Source organism: Fusarium fujikuroi, chromosome FFUJ_chr04 (assembly GCF_900079805.1).
Source record: "Fusarium fujikuroi IMI 58289 draft genome, chromosome FFUJ_chr04".
In the NCBI taxonomy this organism is placed as follows: domain Eukaryota; kingdom Fungi; phylum Ascomycota; class Sordariomycetes; order Hypocreales; family Nectriaceae; genus Fusarium; species Fusarium fujikuroi.
In genome coordinates, this window is record NC_036625.1 from 1,371,348 (window position 1) to 1,393,616 (window position 22,269).

At 48.7% G+C, this 22,269-nt stretch overlaps 2 protein-coding genes; one reads left to right on the forward strand and one right to left on the reverse strand.

Moving 5' to 3' along the window:
• Positions 1-3,142: 3,142 nt before the first annotated feature.
• FFUJ_13425 (uncharacterized protein) lies at positions 3,143-3,604 on the reverse strand (the record flags this gene model as incomplete). The annotated part of the gene is made up of 1 exon (XM_023576109.1): positions 3,143-3,604. The coding sequence occupies one exon, from the start codon at positions 3,602-3,604 to the stop codon at positions 3,143-3,145; it is 462 nt and encodes a 153-aa protein (XP_023429310.1).
• A 14,975-nt stretch (positions 3,605-18,579) lies between these two features.
• Positions 18,580-22,183, forward strand: FFUJ_13426 (related to DNA damage checkpoint protein; the record flags this gene model as incomplete). XM_023576110.1 has 2 exons in its annotated part: positions 18,580-18,678; positions 18,767-22,183. The coding sequence occupies 2 exons, from the start codon at positions 18,580-18,582 to the stop codon at positions 22,181-22,183; spliced, it is 3,516 nt and encodes a 1,171-aa protein (XP_023429311.1).
• Positions 22,184-22,269: the final 86 nt, after the last annotated feature.

Consider the following 22,269-nt stretch of genomic DNA (forward strand, 5'->3'; position numbering starts at 1 on the left):
GTCAGGTACCAAGGACGGAGGAAAGACAAAAACACTCCCTCTAAGCGTTGGTTCTTGGAGGAGATCGATCGAGATGGAAATACAGTAGATTCGAATGCAAGTGCCAAAAGGTTAGCACATACCAGCCAAAGGCACAGCCTGACTAAGATTGTGAGAATGATGTGTTGTAGAGTGAAGCATGAAAATGACTCCATACTCACGAAACAGCCCACATTGCTCCATATTATGCTACTTCCATACTCGTTATTGATTCTGATGCAGACAGAGCAAAGCAAAGCAAAGCAAGCCCGGATGAGATGCCGGAATCTTGAGGTTTCACTGCCGGACCAAGCGAGCAAGAGGAACCGTACAGTACAGTACAGTACAGTCAATATGGATGGCTATGGATGGACGCATTGTTTCGCCATCTGCCGAGAAACCCCCAATTTCACCACAAAACAGCTCATCCATCATCCCGCCCAGCATCGGATATCACAGGATAATGGGCAGACAGAAGAACCAGAGTGCGCTACCTTGCTTCTCGTATCTGTGTCTGTATCATCTTTTTTTACACCTTTAGCGTCAGATCCCCCCCCCCCCCCCCCCCCCCCAGACACGAGACTGGAAAAGCTGGAGACTGCTGCATACTTTGCCCTAAAAATTTGAAGTGAAATCTCACGATGACCGGACCCTGCCGAAGAAATGATGTCGATCTGAGCCGACCAATGCAAATCCCGGTACGTACCCTTCTATTTCCAAGTTCAAACAAGTCAAGTTATGCGCCATGTCCATTTTGGTCGGAAGATGCAAATCTTCAAGATGCCCTTGCAAAGCTTTTGGTTGGATCTTCTACACGCCCTTCAATTTCACCAACAACAAAACAGAACAAAGAGATGTGAAAATTTTCTCAATATTGGGTTGGCTGATTGTTTGTTTCAGGGTCATAGCTCTTGGGTCCCCTAATTGTAAAACAAAACCCCCCCAAGCGCAGACGTGATCAATGCCAATCCACCATAAAATTTTCCCTTATTGCACACGTGCGAGGGTCCGTTGCTAGCTCAGATCATCAAATTCAGTTGAGAATCGCCGATGAAGATGGAGGATGCGCTGGCAGAGCGAGCCAGGCGTTATTGAGTCTCCATACCTAAGCCTAAGCCTTGGGCTAAGTTGATTCACGGCCCGCAATGATCATGACGTTCAGAGACCAATTGACCGACCCCCTTTGCTCCATCTGGGCCCGTATCCGTACATACATACTGTCTGTACCTTTCTAGTAACCGGGTTTTCGGGAAGCTAAAATCTTTGTTCAATGTCACTGGGTAGACTCTTGGGTGGCAGGTGACAAAATGATAGGGCTTCATCTCTTCTAAAGATAGACCAGGTGTGCTCAAGTCATCTTGTCAGCCTCTAGCTCTCGGCCTGACTTGGGCTAAAGTCTGATAAGTAAGTGTTGGAGGAAAACCCTTTCCGTGCTTTATCGGCCCAAGCCTCCTCTATCTCATATCGCTCGCTCCCTTATCCCTATCAAGGGGGCATGATGGTTGCATGAACGGAATCCCCAGGGGGCAACTTGATGAGGTCGGCTACTACCTACCAAGCGGGTGTATCGTAGAGTTTACTCTAGTACTGTACTTAGCTTTCACGAATCGACTTGGCTTACGATATCACAACAATGGGCAACTTCGGGTGCAAACATGACGATACGTACTCTTTTTTCATTTTCGTGGTGGCATCATGTTAACAACAATAGGCGAGCACGTTTCGGGTTCCAAAACAAGCTCTGACTGAACTTTGCCTTTTTGATTTTTGAGCCGCATGACACCCAAATTGATTGCGAATCTCGGTTTCATGAGGCCCCGTTCATCGGCGAGGCGAAAAACAGAAATCATGCTAATTGACATCCACGAGGACGTTGAATCTTTGAGATTGTTAGTCAGGCTGTCTCCATAAACAAGGGGGTTATGGCCGGCCATCGGAGCTGTTATGGCTCACACAGCAATTAGTAGTAGTAGTAGTAGTAGTAGTCCCGGCCAAGCTTTCACTTCGAGTCTGGGGAACGGAGCTGAAAGCGGCTCTTAGGCTAGTTAGCAGTATTGTCTTCTGACTGTTGCAAATCTTTCTTTGCTGTTACTCAGCCATTAGACCTTGTCTGGAACTACCGGAGGACAACCCTTGCCCTTCGCTGCGCGCGCGCGCATCCGTCTAATAGTAACTTAACTTAGTTGTAGAATTTTAGCTTCGACGATGGTAACAGATTTCAATGCCGCCGAAACCTCGATCCTCCTTGCTTAACATTGAGACGCGTGGAGCCGAAATTGCTGAGTCACTGCAGATGAAAAGTCGATCCATCCCAGTCTCTCCCTGGCGGTGACTGTGAGCTTGGTCGTAAAACCCCCGAGAAAAGCAATTCTACCCACATAGTGTCGATGTGTTGTGCCTATGTATGAGACTAATAATACCCGCCGATTATGCAATTCAAGTTGGGTTGACACTCGAGGAAAAGTAGACGAAACACGGAGTTATGCACACTCATACTTTAGAAACTTGGCTTGCTTTGTGTGGAGGGAGAAAAAAATCTCTTTTGGCTATACTATGCTATGGTATCCAATGATGTGCTATGTGCAGTGTAGTGCAGTCTTCCGCAGTTCCTGTCAATGCCCAGTGCCCCGTAGTCAAAAAGCGCAGTTATACCTCCCAATAGAATAATCCATCGACCGGCTTCTTGCCTGGTCGGTCCTGTACGCCAGACCCAAATGTCCCCAGCCGTTCGTATCCCGGTATCATGATAAACCTCCCGTGCTCCCGTAATCCATGTTCTGAAACTTGATATGATATCAGCCCGCCCTGTATTTGGTACAAGATACCGATGGACAAATAAACCGCCCAAGATTGTCCCACCAGATATTGGTTGAGACGAAAAGAAATCGTGATGGGTCGATGTAAAATAAACTTTTTTTTAATGCAGTGCTCCGGTGTAATGCCAGTCTTTGTTACAAACAAATTCTTCGACAAAGATAAAAGGAAAAAAGGCGTGAAGTGTGAGTTGAGGTTTCGTTGATGCGTTTGATGTTGTAGATGTTGAATGAGTTGCGTGATGATGTTTTTAGATGATGTTTAGAGGTGAGGTTGCATGTGTGCGAGTGATGTCGTTGTGGTATCGTGCTTAGTATGAACGCCTTCGCTGGGTCCTCACATTGTCGAAGGACACTGCGTATGCTCGGAGTTCCTTCCTCGCCTTGTCTGACAGTTGGCTTGACTCTCCTGTTGTTGAGGTACTTTGCATGGAGCAAAGGCTGCTGTGGGAGCTCGAAGGAGTGAGGGATCGGATAGTTGACTGCTCAGTGCCGTAAGGCTTGAAAGTAGGTTGGCTCATGTGCCTTGATCCGTATGGCTTTGCGTTAGAGAAATCGTAGGCGGGGGACAGGTAGAAGCCCGAGCTGGAGGATTTCGATGACCATTGGCAAGGAGGAGAAGCGAGACCGGGCGAGCTGGCTTGAGAGCTTGTTGTTGAGGTCTTCTCGAAGTCGGCCAGTCTGCAAGACTCGGAACAGTAGGCATCAGTTGATGATTGGACCTGCTTGTCGCAAGCGAGGCAGAAGGAGTGAGCCCAAGAATCACAGTCCATGGCTGCGGTGGTGTATGTGGTTGATGAGAAGGAAGAGTGGTTGGTGTGTGAAGGGATCAACCCAGGAGGCAAGAGAAGTGAAAACTCCTTTATATCCAAGTAATGTCGAGTAAGATCAATAGTTCAAGATGGAGAAGAAGCAATTGAAAGGATTGTGAAGTGAAAGAGTCGAGATGATGGTGGAGGAGATCAGAGGTCAAGAGGTTCGAGGGGAAGGGTTATGTATATTCTTGGTCAGTGGCCCAGGCACAGCCTTGGTCGATGATCAGTTGCACGACTAGGATGGCGCTAGAGGTACATTGCCTAGGAATTCGTGGAGGAGGGTACCAAGGCACCTAGGCACACCACTGCTTCATCGATACGTACTTGTCTTGGTGGAGTTTTGCAGACAGGTGGGGGCGCCTTGCCGCTCTCAATGCCCTGCAGCAAAGATGTTAGTGCAAGCAAAGATCCAATAGAACAAGTACGTACAGAAAAAATTGGTCCACCATGGACTCTGATGGGACGCCCGCCGGGTGTGGGTTGCTCTCGTTTCAACTGGGTGTGTGTTTAACAGACACACCTGGGTGTCTCATCCGTAGGGAGTGTTAGAGAGGGAGTGCCAGCAGTAGCCAGAGGAGTGGAGATCCATGCAGAGATCAAAGAGGTGCCCGTCCTTTTCAGTGAGCTCTCACTTCTGTAGGCTGTTGGCTACAGAGGACAAGACAAGCCTCCAAGACCAAAAAACCAGAGGACCCAAGACATTCAAACACCAGACACAGGCGTGTGATTCTGCTGGAGACATTGGCTGACTGACTTGACTGTGTCTGCTCTTCCCTGCCTGCCCTTCCCGAATTTGCCAAGGAAGGCTACGAGATTGCGATGGATAAACGAAAATTTTTCGATGATTCAATTATGCTCAGTTCATGCCCACGAGAGCAATCACCCATATTGAGCTTCGATGAGGTGACTCAGATGGGTTTCCAACGGGGGCCTTGAGGGTCCCGGATGGCACCGCGAGGGCATCAGCCGAGATTTTTCGCTGGGGACTGAGCTGATGAACAGACTCAGCACGATAGCGACACCGGAGGTGGGCAATGGGCTGTTGCTCGCCTCTGTTTTCCGTCACCTACCGTGCAATTCTGCACGGTTCTGCCCGCTTGCTGGAGCTTTCGGAGTGCCCCAAGTGCCCCCTCTCCCCGCAAGACGAAAGGTTGTGCTGCACAAAGGGTGTTGGACCCCCGTGCCCTCCGCCCTCTGTGGTGTGAGGCCTGTTCGACAGTGGTCTGCTTCCAAGTCGGCCATCGTAAATTCAATTCTTGATGGGATTTCATTGCTGGCATTCTGTTTTGACCCAGTGACCACCCCGCTCATGAATTGTCAATGGGTGATATTCGTGATCACAGTCGAGTCTGGGGAGGGGGATACAAGCGAGTTGATGCACTCTCCCTGTTGGTCTCTTGCTCGTAGATACTGTATTATGCTGCTTCATGCTGCTTCTGCTGTAAGCTGCTGCTATGTGCTGCGGCGTAGTGCAATCTATTTGGCGCTTGTATGCTTCCCAATGCTTCAAAACGGACTTTTACCACAGCGACCCACAGGAATGGGACGGCCTGTAAAAGTGCCCGCCCCTTGGGAAGGGAATGACTGCCCAGGAGAATAAAGGCCTCAGGCAGGAACCCAGCAGCTGTGCGCCCGCAAGAGAAACGCAATGAGCTTAGTGCTTCTTCTCTAAGCCCGTAAAGGTATAGCGTCCCCAGTGCCCCTCTTCCCCATATCCTTGCTGCCGTCTCCCATCTCCATTTCTCTCCACTTTAGCTGCTTCACTTCACTTCACATCTTTCTCCACCTGAAGCACGCAAAATAACCACTAACATTGACAACGTGCTCTTTGAGTTCTGCTTTCCTTTAAGGGTCATAAGGGTCAATCAATCTAGCCTTGTCAATCTCAACAACTTAGCAGCTCGTTAGCAATGGCTAGTTCCTGTCGTGACTCCGCAACAGGAGGATTTAAGATGTTGATGCTCGAATACGTTGCACAATGGGCGAATAGTATGAAAGCACAGACACAGCATAGATTCATTCATACAAACTCGAACTTTGTGTGTCGTTCGGTTAATGCTACAGTTCATAACCAGACACTACTTCATATACACTACACAATAAACCACATGACTAGGATCTTCCTGACGCCATAGAGAGAGAAGCCAAAGCAACCTCGACCAAGAACTAAGCAGACGCGCAATCGAACTTTGTGAGACGCTCGAAACGCTCGATGCGACAGGGAGTGAGAGTGACGCCATCTGGTAACGAATTGCATGTTGATGCCTTCGAAGACTGCGCCAGGCATGTAAGGAACCAAGGTCAGCTTCCTGAATGGGCGTTCCGGACAGTAATCGACCATTCAGAGCCCTCCACCGGGTTTACGGATGCTGTAATTTCTTCAGTATCCGTACCATTGAACAACAGTTTCGACTGCCGCTCTCCCACGATCAACCTTCTGTGTTCTACATGAAGTGCATCACACCATTGGCCCAGATCTTGCACCTTGATAGCCAATCAGCTAATGGCCATCAAGCTCCTATCAACCGTAATGGTTCAGTGTCGCCATCATACCTTGAGGAGGCGACCGTTACTGAAACCAGCAACCTTAATCAATAATCTTGGGTTATAATGGAACAACCACAATTACAATCCGCGCAGCTCGCCACCAGAGCATTCACTTCAAGGGTTGGTCTCGACCGTGACCTGGCCAACAATGGAAGATCTACTGCACTGTACCCTTGAATTTTCGCTGTATATTCTACAAAGGAATATAAATTCTTCATATCATCGCCACAAGCCACCGTGGGCTGGTCTCGACGAGGTTTCGTGATGCTCTTTACATTTCTAAAATGCCCGACTGTTGTCGTGCAGCAGAGTATCAGAGCACAAACTTTGCCTCGAGGAATGACACCAAGGATGATATGCGCACCTCAATGGATGCACAAGGGCATCATGAAGCAGAGACCAACCGCCATGCACTTGCTGTATGGCATTACGATCTTACCCTGCTGTGGCGTCTTTTCTCTTTTTCTCAGTTTTAGAGCATGCCCACAGCCCTGCCGCCCCTGAAGTAGCGCTTGTGTCAGTTGAAGCGTCGATGACCTGAAGGAGCTTTTGGGCGCTACGAGTCAAACCAGCCTGTGCGCTCAGCGTCTTACCCCAGGTTCACCGGGAATTGCACTGCAGAGAGGGAGAGAAATTGACAATGGCCGGCCGCCTATCGTGATCATCAACTAACACCAGCATTCAGAGCCATGTCTAGTGGAGGAAAGAAAACTTGGGACCTCGATCATGGATGACAAAAAGACTTGGGTAACTTAGCCTAGACTTAGTACATATCTTACTGGATTTGTTTTGACAGTCCATATCAAGGTACGAGGTTTTCTTGCTCCCCGAAGCATGCGTCGCTGATCTCTTGGACTTCTCAGTAAAGCCATTCCTCTTTTGATCATGCCTGCGTCTGGGGGCGGATACAGCAAGGGGCTCGGAGCGAATCATTCTCTACCATTGATCTACACTCCATCCAACTGCATCCCCGTCCTGTTTCTGCCGCCTGACCACTTATTCCAACCTCTTCGAAAACAACAAGGTCGCATCGTCGTCTATCACGCCCATTTCGCTGCTCCTAGTCTGTAGTCTCTGGCACTAGCGGGTCAATACTGCCTCTGGGGTGCATGTCGTCAATATTGGTTCCCTTCGAGGTAAGTTTGACAAGACGCCAGGACTATTCCCCGGATTCTTGTGGAATCAGCGACGCCGGGGCCTGGTCGAAGATAGCAAACATGCATAATCTTTCAGTGATACATTGCGTACTGCACTCTCTGAAACACGCCTGGCTGGGTCTTATTGTCAAGTCTTATCTAGCAACGTTTCGAGGCAGTCTAGGCAGTTTTGACATATCCACCAATCCGACGTATTGAAGACGCAATCGAACGCAATATGCTTAGAATATTGCCTCTTAATCGCCTGTCGAGAGATAATGGCTTTATTGTTCGCCAATCAACAATTTTACTCGGCATGTCGCGGCAATTGTGCTAGTTAGGTTTCATTCGGGCTTTCAAGACCACCTCAATCAAGGTTTCTGTCAATGGCTATAATTTCTAGGACGCTACGGAGTACAGCAACTTTGCTACCCGAAAGACCACGGTGCATTTTTGAGAAGCTGTGAAGATTCATGGCCGAATCAAAAGTTCACACAACAGCGCTGATCTCACGATATGTCCACAGCGCATGGACGATCAATCGCGGCGATGACACTTGAAGATATACGGGCTATTCAGTCCAAGTCTTGCATATGTATGTATGTATTAGTTAATGGCCGAGGTAAAGTACGGCCCCCACTCAATTGAGTGGATATCCATCATCCAGATAACTCGGGTTGCATTTGTCGTCACTTGAACGCCCGCAACTGCATCAACCAAGATATGGCGCATATGAGGCAGATTCATCACACAAGCAAGTCTCCATCGTACCTTTTTGATAAGATAAACAGCCGAAGGATCCCCCCACGATTTCATCAGCTCGTCCGAGATTAGCAATGCCTGCTGTTAGCTCGTCGGACAGAGCGACCAGATTGGAAGTTGATCCATGGATTTGGTCTTCGGACACGGTTCCAGCCGTTCAGCCCGCAGCCAGGTCATGAACTCTATTAACCAAACTTTCCGGTCTAGAACGGTGAGCTTTCCTTGATTGAGCACAGAATTTTGTCGTCAGCCGTCGACCCCGAGAGTTATCAAGTACGAAAGGTTTTCGCCGTTGGGTTACTGCGTACCCTGCGCCGTGCTCATACATGAGGGCATCAGGAACCACAAACAATGCCCTAAAGCTAACGAACGGGGAACGAGGCTCGAGGCTCGAGGCACTGGCCACGCGGGAGCCAGGGAACTCTTTTATCCGCTAACTCAAAAGACTCGAGTTGTAAAAATTGATGTCCTCCAATCTTATTTGGGAGTTGATCCGTAGTCCCTGTATGGACAGTCGACAAGTCTGCGGGAAGCCCGGTTCACTCCTTGCAATTCACACATCTGTGGGAGTAGACACACAGTTGCAACACAATGGTCGCAGCGAAAGATTTCGTTACAAATCTCACATCTCAGCAGCTGCCTCGTGTAAGCGAACCGCTGGGTAAAGAGCCAGCCTCATCCGAAAGCTGCATTCTTCTCGTCGATTCGCTCAAGGCTGCAGGTCAGCAATCCCAAATGAGATTAACTCGCAGAAGAGAATCAATATATTTCCGCGTTTGGGGGTTTGTGGCGTTCACTGTCATCCCAAATCGAGGAGCTGCACAGCTTCAGCTCCAGTCCTGTCCAACCATTCAAGACTTGTAGAGTCACATCGAGCCCCAGTCCAGGATGAGCACTTACAAGTTGGTGCAACACATCACCAGAGCAGATGAACCATCTCAGCTGGGGGTTCGAGCTGTTACAAGGATTCAAACCCCCAATTGAGAAAAAATGAAGATTGGCGTGGTCTGGTGGTGCTGTTTATGGTGGGCTCACCGATCACCTCACCCTCCGACCAGGCTGCCCAAGCTCTCTGGTAGGTGCTCGTGGTCTTAGTCTACCAGCCCCTATTTCTAGCGAAGTCCGTGCAAAGGGCAGTGGCAGGATCTAAGTGAGACTTGGACAAAGGTCTAGCCAAGCCGCAGACAATCTGCGCACAATGAAGCTCACGAAGTACAAGAACAATTAATTACATTGCCGCTGTTCCTCGATCGCCGCGTCCAGTTCAGCTGCGCTACAGGTACTCGATCGACGAAAAAGAAACTACTAGCAGATCGCCCGCCTAGGATGACGCGAGCACCGTACATAGACGGCGGTATCTTCAAGGGTCCAAGAGCTTGGACAAAAGGCTAGCAGGCCACGGTGGTCGTAAACGCCAGCAAAGATTACTATTCTTCACCAGGGAAAGGTTTTCCTGACAAGCTGAGGAGTTGAGAGACTGTACTTGCCGATGCATGCCGGCTTGGGTCGGTCGTAGCATCTGTTGAGTATCACCACTTTGTGCTGTACCGGGAAGCTCTGTGCCTTGCAGCATCAACAGCGGATAGGCTTCGGGTACATCCACCGAGTTTCTCATGCAGGTCAACTTTATGGGAACCTGAGAGGCAACCAACAAACGCACCCAGCCAGCCGCACTCAGGAATTGGGCGATAAGACCCAAAAAGGCATTCTTTGGGTGTGGTGTGGTCTGACAAGAGTGGTTGCCTCGTGCCTAACGGCCAGGTGAGTGAGCCATCTTATTCGTCAGATAACCACTATGATCTGACAAGATTGAGATTCAAGTAGATATTGAAAATTTTCTTGATCCCGGACTTTCAGTCCCCTGAGCCATTGTCGCTTGGGAATAGCACGGCGAATCCCTTACTCTCCACCAAAGTCTGACAGGATACCTGATCCTATGGGTATCGTTAACCATTCATTGACAGTGCCAAGAGATATCCCCAGAGTTGATTGTAGGTTGAAAGCGGGTGCATCAACTTAGGACATCAAGGCTCCTTGACAGGCACTGGGTCCTGAATGACAAGAATAGTCTGAACCTGGTCAGTCTGCCAAGTTGGGCATGATCTACAAAAGCCTATCGCTACGTACCTTGCCGTACAAGGTTAGAGGCTGAGCTAAAACTGCTAGAGGGCTGTTTAACGGCACACCTTTGACTGGCTGCGTAGGGCTCAAGGCTCAGACTTGCTCGAGGCTCGACAGAGGGGCTTTGTCCACTAGCCGTGGCTCCCCGTGTGCAATTTTTTATGGTTGCTTTTTTCTACGGGTGTCCTTTTTTTGCAGTTTGGAGCTGCTTAGAGACTTGTCCCAGAAGGTGAAAGCGCTGTCTGAGAATGCCAAGCTTCATTTCATTGAGACTGGGGACGGAGAATGAGATGACCAGATCGGCCGATTGCTTGCATGACGACATGAACTTTTCTTTTCCTCTGGTTTCTGTCTTCCCTGTTCTGTCGCTTTGTTGGGGCCCAGACTCGAGCAAGGGCTTGAAGCTCAGTCCTCGTGAGCTGATGCCATCGTGAGATTGGGTTGTGCAATGAGATCAGATTCCACTGGAGTGGAGTCCCAAAGCTTTTTTTCACTATTTGACTTTTCTTCTTTTTCGCCTTGGTTCTGTTTTTGACGATGGCGACGTCTTTTTTTTTAACACTATTTCGTCATTTTTCGCTTCATTCTTTGTTTGAAGTTTTGTGGATTAACTCATAAGGACACTATTAAGATCGTTGACACAACGACTCTTGATCGATCATGACTAGTAATATGCTGTTCTCCTTGCAACATCATCAGCACCAGCACCAGCACCAGCACGTTTTGAGAAATGGTGCGTGTCGAGATGTTTCGTTCCTTGCAGCAGCTGTCATGTCACTCGTTTGAGACTGTGTCTGTGTCTGTGACTGTGACTGTCTATCCGTGACTCTTTGAGAGGTGGAGTTTCTTCACTACGAGACGTGACCTTGACTTGACCTTGACCTTGGACCTTGATTTAGCAGCCGCTCTCGCTCAGGTCCGAAGAAGCCGCCTGCTCCTCTCTTCCCGCAAGGGGTGTGCGTTTACATGGGCTTTTGATTGGCTCACAGGCCGCTTCAAGTGCCGTGTCATTCGAAGATTGGTTGCATGGACCATGAAGAGCTTCATGATATTGACGGTCCCTGGCCGAACCAAGGATACTCTCACTGAGATGAAGAAAAAGTTTTCATCTCCTAGTTTGATTGTCTTATTTCCAGGTTTTGTTATGAAATTTGTATCAGTAGACCTCCTTGCAGTACCATGTGGTTCTTGGACTTTGCCCTGCTGACGTTGGCCCTAAAAGTTGAGTCATGAGAAACATCCAGAACGTCTGTCTCAGAGGGAGAAATTTAACGGTTGTCTAAGGGCAAGCATTCCACTCATCGTGTTCATCAGTGACATTCTGATACATACATAATCGACAAAGGTCGCCAAGGTCACATCGCTGAAAGATTTACATTTGACCCCTGACATAACAGAGCAAAAAATGGTAACATCCATATCCTCGCTTCGGCGGCAGGCAAAGCAAGGACAGAAGACTCCGAGTCCGAACTCCTGCTCCTATACCTAATACGACATGCAAAAGTCTGGGGTCAATGTCAGGTCTGCACTCTGCAGTGAGCCGCATGCTTTGCTCCCTGACGTCGTTCTTTGACTGAGAGTCTCGAGTTTGGTCAGCAACTCAAGTAAGTCAACTCAAGCGAGATGAAACAGTCCTGGTAAACTCGCCAAGGACTTGACCTATCATTTACAAAACCTCCGTTGACCCTCACTTGCAGAACATCCCTTGCGTCGGAGTTGAAGTTTTCAACGCCGACACGTTTCTCAGAGACATTCTCAAGCAGGGACCACATGGTGTCTCCAGTATTCAATAACGGTTCTGCCATATTTTTTTTTGTTTTGTTTTTTTAATTGCTTTGTCGCCTCCCTCAACGTCTTTGGTTGTTGGCTTGGCCTGGAGCGTTGCATCGTGCCTTGTCTTTGCCTGTTTGCTGACTAGACAGATCTGACATATCACATTCAACGTGCGTTCCCCGCATTCTTTGTGTCTCTAACGATAAGGGTTGTTAATCTTCGGCTGGAGCAAATTTGCATGATGGGCAGGAGGGAGCTTGTCAGCATCAGGGCCCGTGGTGCCACGCTGCCATCTACTGCAGGTTCTGCTGCAACTAGCAAGGATGTGTGCTCTTCTGGCCGTTGCTGTACAGTTACGTAGGGGCACAGGCACAGTCATCTAGTTACACCCTCAACTCTTTCGAGTGAAAGGGTCTTGTCCAAGGGGGAGGGAAAGAAAACATGATTGGATATTGGCATATTGGCCACCCAATCTCTTGACAAACAAAAACATTTTTACGTCGCAGGGCATACAAATCATATTACTGGGCCCCCCGGACTGTTAAGTCTGAGCGATGCCAGGCCAGGTGCCTCCTTAAACCCCCAATCCCAAGGCCTGGGGCAAAACACATAATGGCAAATTTCTACAGCATCAAGTTGCTGCAGCTGCATGTTTTTGGACAAAAAAGTAAGCTCGCCTTCGTGGCTTATCAGGGAGGGGCGCTTGGGGTTGCCGTGTAATCCCCGTTCCTGCGCTGAGTGGTCACCGGGGGCCATGGGGTTACACTTTGAGTCTGGGCCGTCATGAAGCATTGCGTCTGCATTCAATGAGAAGAAGGAGAGGAGCACAATCGACGGGCCTGCGTCGGGACCATCGAAGATCCGCTTCGGCCGCCCTCGCTTGGAGGCACAGCGGGTGCTGGCGGCTCAAATGGGAGAGACACAGACTCTGAGTTGTACGTACAGTACAGTATATACGAAAAGCCAGTCCAAGAAAGAACCTGACTTGTCAAGTTGTACAACAAACATGAGCTTTTTACTCGTGCCAGGGAGGGACAGAAACAGGCGTGTGTGGCAAGACTCAGGCAGCCTCAACTCAATGGGTGATTGATTGCGAGGGGGCGAGTCGAAGTTTGCATACCGTTGCGTTGCATAGCAGTCGACCAGTTTCTCTCGTCTATCAGAGAAGTTTTCTTTTCTTTGTGGTCTTGTCCATCTTGAGATTCAACCCCCATTTGCTATGCAGCTCTGCCAGCTGAGATCGCCACGAGGTCGCATTTTATTGTACGCAACAATTTTATAAAGCCAGCCAATCACGCCTGAGCAACCCCAGACCTGTGCTGCGCCCCTAGACGTGGGGAACTCCAACGTTTGTTGAAATGTTGGAGAGAGAGAAAGGAGGAGAAGGGTGCTGAAAAATGACAAAAGAGACTGGCCGTGTTGCTTTGCATGATATGAACTGCGGGGCGCTTCCGTGCCGTCCTGTAGCTGTGTCTCTAGCTGCAGAGTTGCGGCTGGCTACAGTACGAGAGTAAATGCTGGGTGTCCATTGTTCAACACCATTCTCGAGTTTACCTGTCATATTGTTCGGCCTTTGACCCCTACTATGAGTGGTATGATGCTTAACCAGAAGAGGCCGTCACGGCGTGTCATGTTACACCAAGAGCTCTCGCTTTCTCTCACTTATCACAGACGACACTAGCACTCCCGCTAGACGATGAACCCCGTCGCTCTCAACCTCGCTTCGTGGTTTGACTAATTACCCCGGATTTCTCCAGGCTTGGACTCGGCTTCGTCGGTGGCTTCACAGGAGCTAGCGGCTACGCAGTGAAAAGGATGACAAACCTTCTATCGTATTACGCTGGACAGATTCTCCATTCTTTGTTCGTTACAGCAAGCGCTCGCACTAGAGATGGTTAAGACTGTAACAGTACCATAGCCATGGAAAACAAACCTTCCCGAGCCGTGCCTTTGGAGCCGCGAGTTGAAGGTCTAGACGTATTCAACATCAGCCACCAACTTGCAAACACGACGATTCTGCGCGTGTATGTGTTGGTGGCAGTGTTGTCGTGAAGATCCGAGGGCTTGGGCCAGGCTCTCTGACGACATTTTCTTTGAGGCTCCTGTACGTTATGGGATCGTCTTGCATGAGGGAGATTATCACCAGCCATGTCTATGCATGTTTGCATGCTGGCTTGTCGAGTCGAAACGCAGCTATCCCTGGTCCGTAAGATACAGCAGATAGCTCAGCTCTGGTCAGAGTTAGCTTGGTGATAGGGAATATTGATGCTAAATCATTATCGAATTCCAGGTCACACCCCCTCTCCCGTGACCTCGATCAACGTTGCTATCTTCCACGTTTCCCGTTAGTCCAGTGTTTCTCGTGTGATAACGACGAGTCTTGTCTATTTGCATTCTAGCGCACAAATGCTAGGAGGGAACTCTGCACAGAACAACTCTGCTGCAGTCAAAGAGGGGAAATATTGCGGAGGTGGCGCCTGAGTTGGATGATGTCTTGTTCTCGTGCCGTGCCATGTGACGCATTTGATAAGGTGGCATTTCGATTGGTGCTTCTGCAGGAACTTTGAGACCCTTGCGTTTTGGAATGACATGCTTCACAGATAGACAGACAGGGAAAAGGGCGCATCTAGACACAGTGAGGGGCCCTCGGGGGGGGAAAATACATGAGACTGGCTTACACCAAAATCCACCGATCTACCACCAAATCCAGTCTCGTGTTTTATTTTCCCTCCTAGAGGGGACATAGTGGGTGTGCTGACCTCTCACGGGACCATAGTGATGATCTTTGATGAGGGTTCGATGCGTGGGGGGAGTCATAGAAAAGGCGATCTGCGCGACTATGGTCTAGGGTAGTGATAACGGACATGATGCTCCAGCAACATATCAATGAACCACTTGATTCAGCGAATAGTTGCAAGATGGTGTATAACGAAACTACAGTATGGCCAGAGCTGACTCGTTATAATGAGGGTTTTTTATCTTATTAACTTTGTGACAACGTGGCCATTGTACATTGCATTCAAGGGACCACCTGGCAAAATGCAAACCTCACCTCATCACTACTATCTCACTCATTCGGATAACTTCCACTCATAATTCTGATACATCATCAGAAATACATCAACCACTCGCAGTGCACTATATCGTGTCATTTACCCAAAGCTACCCCTCTTATCATGCACTTACCCGTCATTCTGCTCGTTAGCATGGGGCTTCGTAGTATATGCGCCTTGTGCCTAAATCGAAATGCTGATGCTCCTATCCGAGACCTGCACCTTGATACCGATTAAGCGTTCGTATGTAAGCTGCCGCACCGGTCCGGGTGCTCGCATTACACCGAGAAGGGTGACTACACAACGGGATATCATGTGGTATCTGGGTGGATTTGGTGGTAAGTCAAAGGTCCTGTAATTAATGGACCTTGATAGCAAGAACCTTGATGTAAAGCAGAAAGGCAGAATGATCACTTTAATGGAGACAGTCTGATAATAGGGATTTTCGATACCCTTATCGTAGTCCAGAACAGTTGCTGACCTGGCCTAGAGATGGTCGCCGAGCAGGAGTTCACGTGTAGCCTCTGCCCTTGTTCCCTGACTCAGTCACTGCTCTTCACATGATGAGAAGGAGAAAAATGGAAACGGCAAGTATTATATGCTGAACCAGTGTTTCGTCCCAAGGAAAATAGTGCGTATCCTGGCCATGCTGTTCCTTAAGATGGACCGACTCGGGCGCCAGACATACCCGAAAGTTGGATTCTTGCATATATCCTAATCATTATGATATAAAGAGCTTCTTTTCATAAGAGTACATACGAAGATAATTTGGGCCTAACTACTGAAGTTGGAGTAGGCATTCCGAATTCTCAAGCCCAATATTCATGAGTTAACATCACGCGTGAGTTGAAGGTTTGCACCAGTGATTTTCCTGCAATCCGCAAAAGTTTAGTTCTGATCTCAAGACCAATATCAATATCGGAAGTGTTAGCCACTGAGTTAAAAAGAATGAATGAGTTGCAATAATTTCGAGATCCAGCCCCGTCTCTTGTTGACTTATGCACAATACGTGCGATATAGATCTCAGGGGCCAGCATGGCACTTCCATGTTTATATCGTTGCTTTACCTGATCGACAGCACTAATATAAGTCGTGGTTATCACAATACTTGATATTGATATGCCTGAGAGATAGTCATTAGTGATTCTACTAAAATCGTTACTTTTCCCAGAGTCATTGGCCTGATCGTATCATATTAACTGAAGAGACACCGGCCAAGAACGCATATATTGCAAGCCATTTACAGTGAGACAGGTAGAGACACATGTGAAATATTAGTAAATCACAGGAACCATAAAAAGCAGCAAGAAGCCATACTGAAATAGCAGAACTCATGATCCGTACCAATACTTCCACAGCCTCCTTAAGACAAAGGTGGGGCCATGAACCAAGATAGAATCCTTGAGCATCGTTCCAAAGTGAAAACCATGATACTTACTGGGAAGAGTCCACGTATATGCATCCTGAAAGTGTATCTACCCCTTCGAACTCTGGGTCTCAGAAGAAGGGGCGCTGGTATAATGATGAACAAAAGCCCAGGTTCTAAAAATCAATAGCCATCAGCTCAAAGCTGCCCCTTCGCGCGACAAGGTAGAAATGCATATGATGATCTGTGAAATGGTGTACTATGGTGCGTTGAGATATCTATCGGTGTTGCTTTTGCTACGCAGCGAAGATCGCAGACTACCTATCTTGTATAACCTTGTCTGAGACCTAACGAGGCTATGACTGCCATTCATATATGCATAATCGACCTTATATTCTGTGTTGTATCTTATCTGTTTTAGTAAAGATCAACTGAAAGAAACATTTGTCTCTTGTTTGGAGTTCTTCATGTACTGTGCAAGACAGATCGCTTAGGTGTCCTTGATCGTGGTCTCACAGCCAGGACCCGTGCTGATCCATTTCATCCGGTGCATGTTAGTGAAAGCCTTTGTGTTATAATGCACGTGCCAAGTTATCTTAGGTCCAACAAACTTCTCGATGTACTATAGCGGCTCTTAGCATGATAGCGCTTCGTTTCGGCGGACATATCATCTCAATGTATTAGCGAGCTTGCTTAGGAAGACCGTGGAAAGTATTTGCTCCAGTGGTAGGCTTCTACCATCTCAGAACTCGTGGTAGACAGCCTTGACTTGGGCTAGCATATCGAGATCGGCAGGATAATGTTCAAGCTCGAGCGCCATCAATCTTGTAAGCTATAGCGGCCTTGATAGTCTCGATAGTATCCAGAACATCAAGCTCCGTGAGCTTTAGGACATTGTGGTGGTTGGAAGTACTCTATTTGACAACGAAGAAGTCGAGCCATCATCTGCGCCTTCTGCCCGTTGGAGTTCCCCATTTACGGCCAGTCTCTTAGAGCTTGGTTCCAATGTCCCCAGTATCTTATGTCTTAGAAGCCCTTCTGCCCGACGCGGGCCTTAGAGGCCTTAGAGGCCTTCACTACTCCGATTGTTTCTGTGATGTTCTTGGAATTGAAGGTGAGACCGCTGATGATGCTGCCCAGTGTTGTGTCAGGCAAGGTGATAAATGGATATGAGCTATAAGTGACGTCGAGCATGAGAGCACTCTACTCTTCTACGATGATGCTATTATTGCTCTCATGGGCGGACTGCATGAATGAGACACCATTGACAACGCATTTCCCCGCGATACTGGTTGAATCGGAATACTTCTTTCTCAATGCTATATTCGAAGAGATCTCCAAGGCAACATAGGCAACCGGACTCAAGACGGCCAATGTTCTTCTCGAACAATTCCGGGTTACAAACGTCAACCTGACGGACAGCCGCGGGCTGCATGAAGGTCAGCAGAACTTCAGCAAGATTCAAGAACGAATGACTGCTTAACCCCGCGGTTGTGCTCTATATACTTCAGAGTATATTCCTATTGGAGTTTAATTTGAGTAGTCGAACGAGAGAAGATCTTGACTTATGAATGCTCAATATGATGCGCTACACGTAAGGCTTCTCTGTTTTTACTCCCCAATCATAGCATTAGATCACTGGAGTAGATCTTTCGAAGCAGAGAAAGTATATGATTACAGTCACAAACGCTACCTAGATATCTAATCCTAGATAGGTGCCTTAAACAGCAAGTAGATGGTAATCAAGCTCAACCATGAAGTGTTCAGTTATTGATGAATTGTGAATAGTGATTGGCTGAGGCACATCTGTGTAGATTAAAATAATTACCTCCCACTAAAATAAGAAGCCAACTTTTATGTGGGAGGTAAAACTCTCCAAATTGAATACTAACAAGCACCGTATTTATAGCTGAACTATAGGTACCTAGCTAAGGCAGTCTTGATTGTCTCTGTCATTTCAGAAGGTTCATGTTAGTGGTTGGGGATGTCACGTGCTCTCGTGTCACTGACGTTCACGGCCGGTCGACCTCTTTGTTTTCCCTTTCGGTCAGTTCACATTTTAGCCACACAGAGGCACAGTCAATTTTGATTTCGTTTCGCAACCACTCTACTCACCGTTCTGAAAGTTGCTTGCTCGCGTCTGACTTCGACTTGGAAGATGCACGACCCGCCACCATGACAGACTCGCAGATGCTTGCTCAGGCAGGCAGCAATGAGACGCAGGACAGCCAGCCCATTTTCGAGGCCTACAGGGCTGAGTTTGGTGTCGGCACGGTACGTAGCCAGTGTAGCTGAATTGCCTCTGCACTGGGGTTTGCATCCTCACCATCAAAACGCACTAACACTTGCATGCCTCAAATAGCTCAGTAGTTCGCCTCCCAAATACCTTTCATCTTCGAAAATAAGCACGACAAGCCCGAAACAGATCCCTTCACCTGCGAGCGAAGTAGTTGTTCCATCATCCGACCCGACAGTCATCGATTTAGCAGTAACAGCTACTGCTGTTCACCACGACGCGTTATCGGACAAAGCGCGTCCAGGGGGTCCCACTACGGAGAATGACGATCCGTCGCACTGGGACACGACCAGGGTGGCACTGACACATTCGAAAAAGCAAAGTGTAACTCTCGAGGCAGACGTGGTGAATGGCGTTGCACAGGGCCTCCAAGATCGCGTCAATTCGAACAGCAACGTGAATCTGAGCGTTAGGGTGCCAACTACAGTGATCAAGCCAAAACACCTTGCCAACTTATCCGCGCGCCATGACAGCCCGCAGCCGCAATCAGTGCAAGACAATGCACCCAAGCCTCTAATCAAGTGTTTCAAGCCGCCGGCCAGTGCTCTAACTGCCGCCTTGCGCAAAATGGACTATTCTCAACAGACCCCGACACAGGTGAACGATGATCGTGATTACAGCGAATACTGTGATATTGTACCTTCGAGCCCTGTCAACGGCGATACTCAACCCGCCTCTCACGAACCTCGAACCCTTCAGGATGATGATACAGGGGCCGTGAATCTTGCGAACATGAGCGAGCTGGGCCGGCCTTCCTCTCAAATATCAGAGGATGCAGGTTTCGACAATACTAGAGGTGACTGGAGACATCCTGACGGGACCTCACAATTGAATAACGGTCAAACCCCGCACCGCCCTCACGCTCCCACCTTCGAGACGCCTGCTGTACCCAAGAACCCATTTGCTGCGAGACCTAGCATCGCCGCGCCTCTGGCCGGCAGTCAATTGTTCGGCCAGACGCAGTTTTCTTCAGCTATCAAACATATTAGTCCAACTTCTTCACGACCTTCTCCGAAGCTCTTCCACTCTATATCGCCAAACATCATTGAGACATCTCCTTTGAAGAACCGCGCCAATGTCTCATCGCCATCCGATATTCGAACCTCGAGTCCTCAACGCCGTCTCCATGACATCCCCGAAACGTCATTACAAGATCTAGATGGGGGACCTATTAGAGCGGCAACGCCTGTGAATGACCAATCTACAGCTGGTGAAATGATTCCAGAATCACCCCCATCCACTGATCCCACACCTCGAGCCAAAGCACCTAGCTCATCGAACGCCACTGAGCCAATGGCACATTACGAGCCAATGAAGAAGTCTCAGGAAAGGAAGAGCATGGAAAACTTCGTAATTGCTCCCTGGGATTTCGATGATGACTCTGACGATGCTATCCGACGGCTGGAGAGACGAAAGAAGATTGAGCGGAAAAAGGCGCAGGCTGCAGAGGAAATGGGTCGCGTTAGCTTCACACCCAAGATTAGGCGCAATTCAGCAGAACAGCCATCGCGGAAGAAGAGAAGGGTTTTGCCACTTGAAGAGCATGAAACAAATCCCAAGCCTTCACCCAAAACAGACGGGGGTAAGGGGCAAGAACTGCCACCTCTCGTGATTGACTCCCAAAAAGGGCTGGTGGCTTCCAACGAGACTCTCCCTGTTACATCAACTAAGGCCACTCCAGGAAACAGTGCTCCCGGAAATCCGCAGATCGATCATGATGGAGACATAGTCTTGGTCGATGCGGACAAGGCCGTTGTAGACGATGACATGATACCTGCAACCAGCCCAGCGCCTTCTCTCCCACCTACAGCACCCGTTGAACAACCGCCACCATCTGAGCCTGAGCTACCACAGCTCCGCGTCGAAGACGAGGGCTTGCCACAAGGCCCTAATGAGCATTCAGAGCCTTCATCTTTGCCACCAGCACGGAAGCGGACGACTAGGACTTACGGCCGTGCAGCTCGACAAAAGCGCAGAAACCCATTTCTAAGTTCCTCTTTCTCGGACGGGCTGATGAGTGATTTGGACCCAAAACCCACGCCTATATCATCGCCCCTGCAAAATGTGGCTGCAGTTTCAATGATTGAAGAAGAGCCAGAGGAGGAATTACCCCTTTCCCGTACAGCAGAAGATAAGAGCGAGAAGAAGTCCGCGTCGCGATCCAGGAAATCTGCCCGTGATGTCTATGCGGATCTTCCACCACCGATGACTACTCGCTCGCGTAGGAGCGATCGAGCAGATACAGCCCCAGTGACTCCGTTGGCCAGTCGCTCTGTAGGTCAGATACCGCCGACATCTTCGAGTTTGAGTATCCTTTCAACAACACCCCTGCCTTCTGACAAAACAACACCTGGGACACCAGACTCCCCAGGTTCTGAACGGCCGGACTCAGTCATTCTGCCATCTTCGAGAGGCAGTCGCGATTGCCATAAGGAGGAGGCTGGAAAAGGATCGAAGACTGGGTCACCTCAGCCAGCAAAAAGAGCAGCAAGAGTATCTAAGCGATTTTCATATCTTGATTCAGATTCTACTGATGAGCTACATCTCTCGCCAGCTGCAAGTGTGCTTGAAAGGAGCATGGTACATTCCAAATCTAGCAGATCCTTCAAGCAAAGCTTTGCCCAGACCCACCGAGTTGGACGCCTGTTCGAGGGCATGGTATTTGCCATTTCTTTCTCGGACCAGTTCAAAGCACAAGAACGCAAGAAGTTGGCGACGAAAATCACACAGTCAGGAGGTATCATTCTTGCTGAAGGATTTCAAGACATGTTTGAACATTCATCCATTATGAATGCGACCGATCCTGTGATGGATGAGCAGGACTCATTACAACTTACCAAGCATATTTCTGAGAGCGGGTTCACAGCACTCATCGCAGACAAACACTCACGCAAGGTCAAATACATGCAGGCACTGGCGCTGGGGCTCCCCTGTTTAGCCCCTCAATGGATAACGACATGTTTCAACAAAGGCGCTATTGTCGATTGGGAACCCTATGTTCTCTGTGCAGGTGCATCCACTGTGCTTGGCGAGGCAATCCGGTCAAGAATATTGGCACCGTACTCGGCGACTGAAGCAAAGCTGGCCGAGGTTATACAGCAGCGACCGCGACTCCTTGATGGACAGCGTGTCCTAGTCGTCATTGACTCGAAGAAGTCTCGAAATGAGGCTAAAGAACCCTACATCTTCCTTGCGGCTGTACTAGGGCCATCGATTTCGCGAGTATTTTCAACACAACAAGCAAGGGAATTGTTGTTAGAGCATCAGAAAGCTGGAACTCCGTTCGACTGGTTATATTTGGATAAAGGAACAGGGACTATTGACGCCGTTCTTGCGCCCACGGAAACAACAGGTAATAAGAAACGTCGAAGATCAACCACAAATCAGCCTCGGATCGAAAATATTCGCGTCTTGAGCGACGAGCTTGTCATCCAGAGTTTGATTCTCGGACGTATGGTAGAAGACGATGAAATGTATACATAACCATGGCTCAAATTTTTAGAGGGCGTTTAAGGTCTATCACTATCTTGGGAAATCATGTCGATCACTTAGACCAATGCATTGGATGG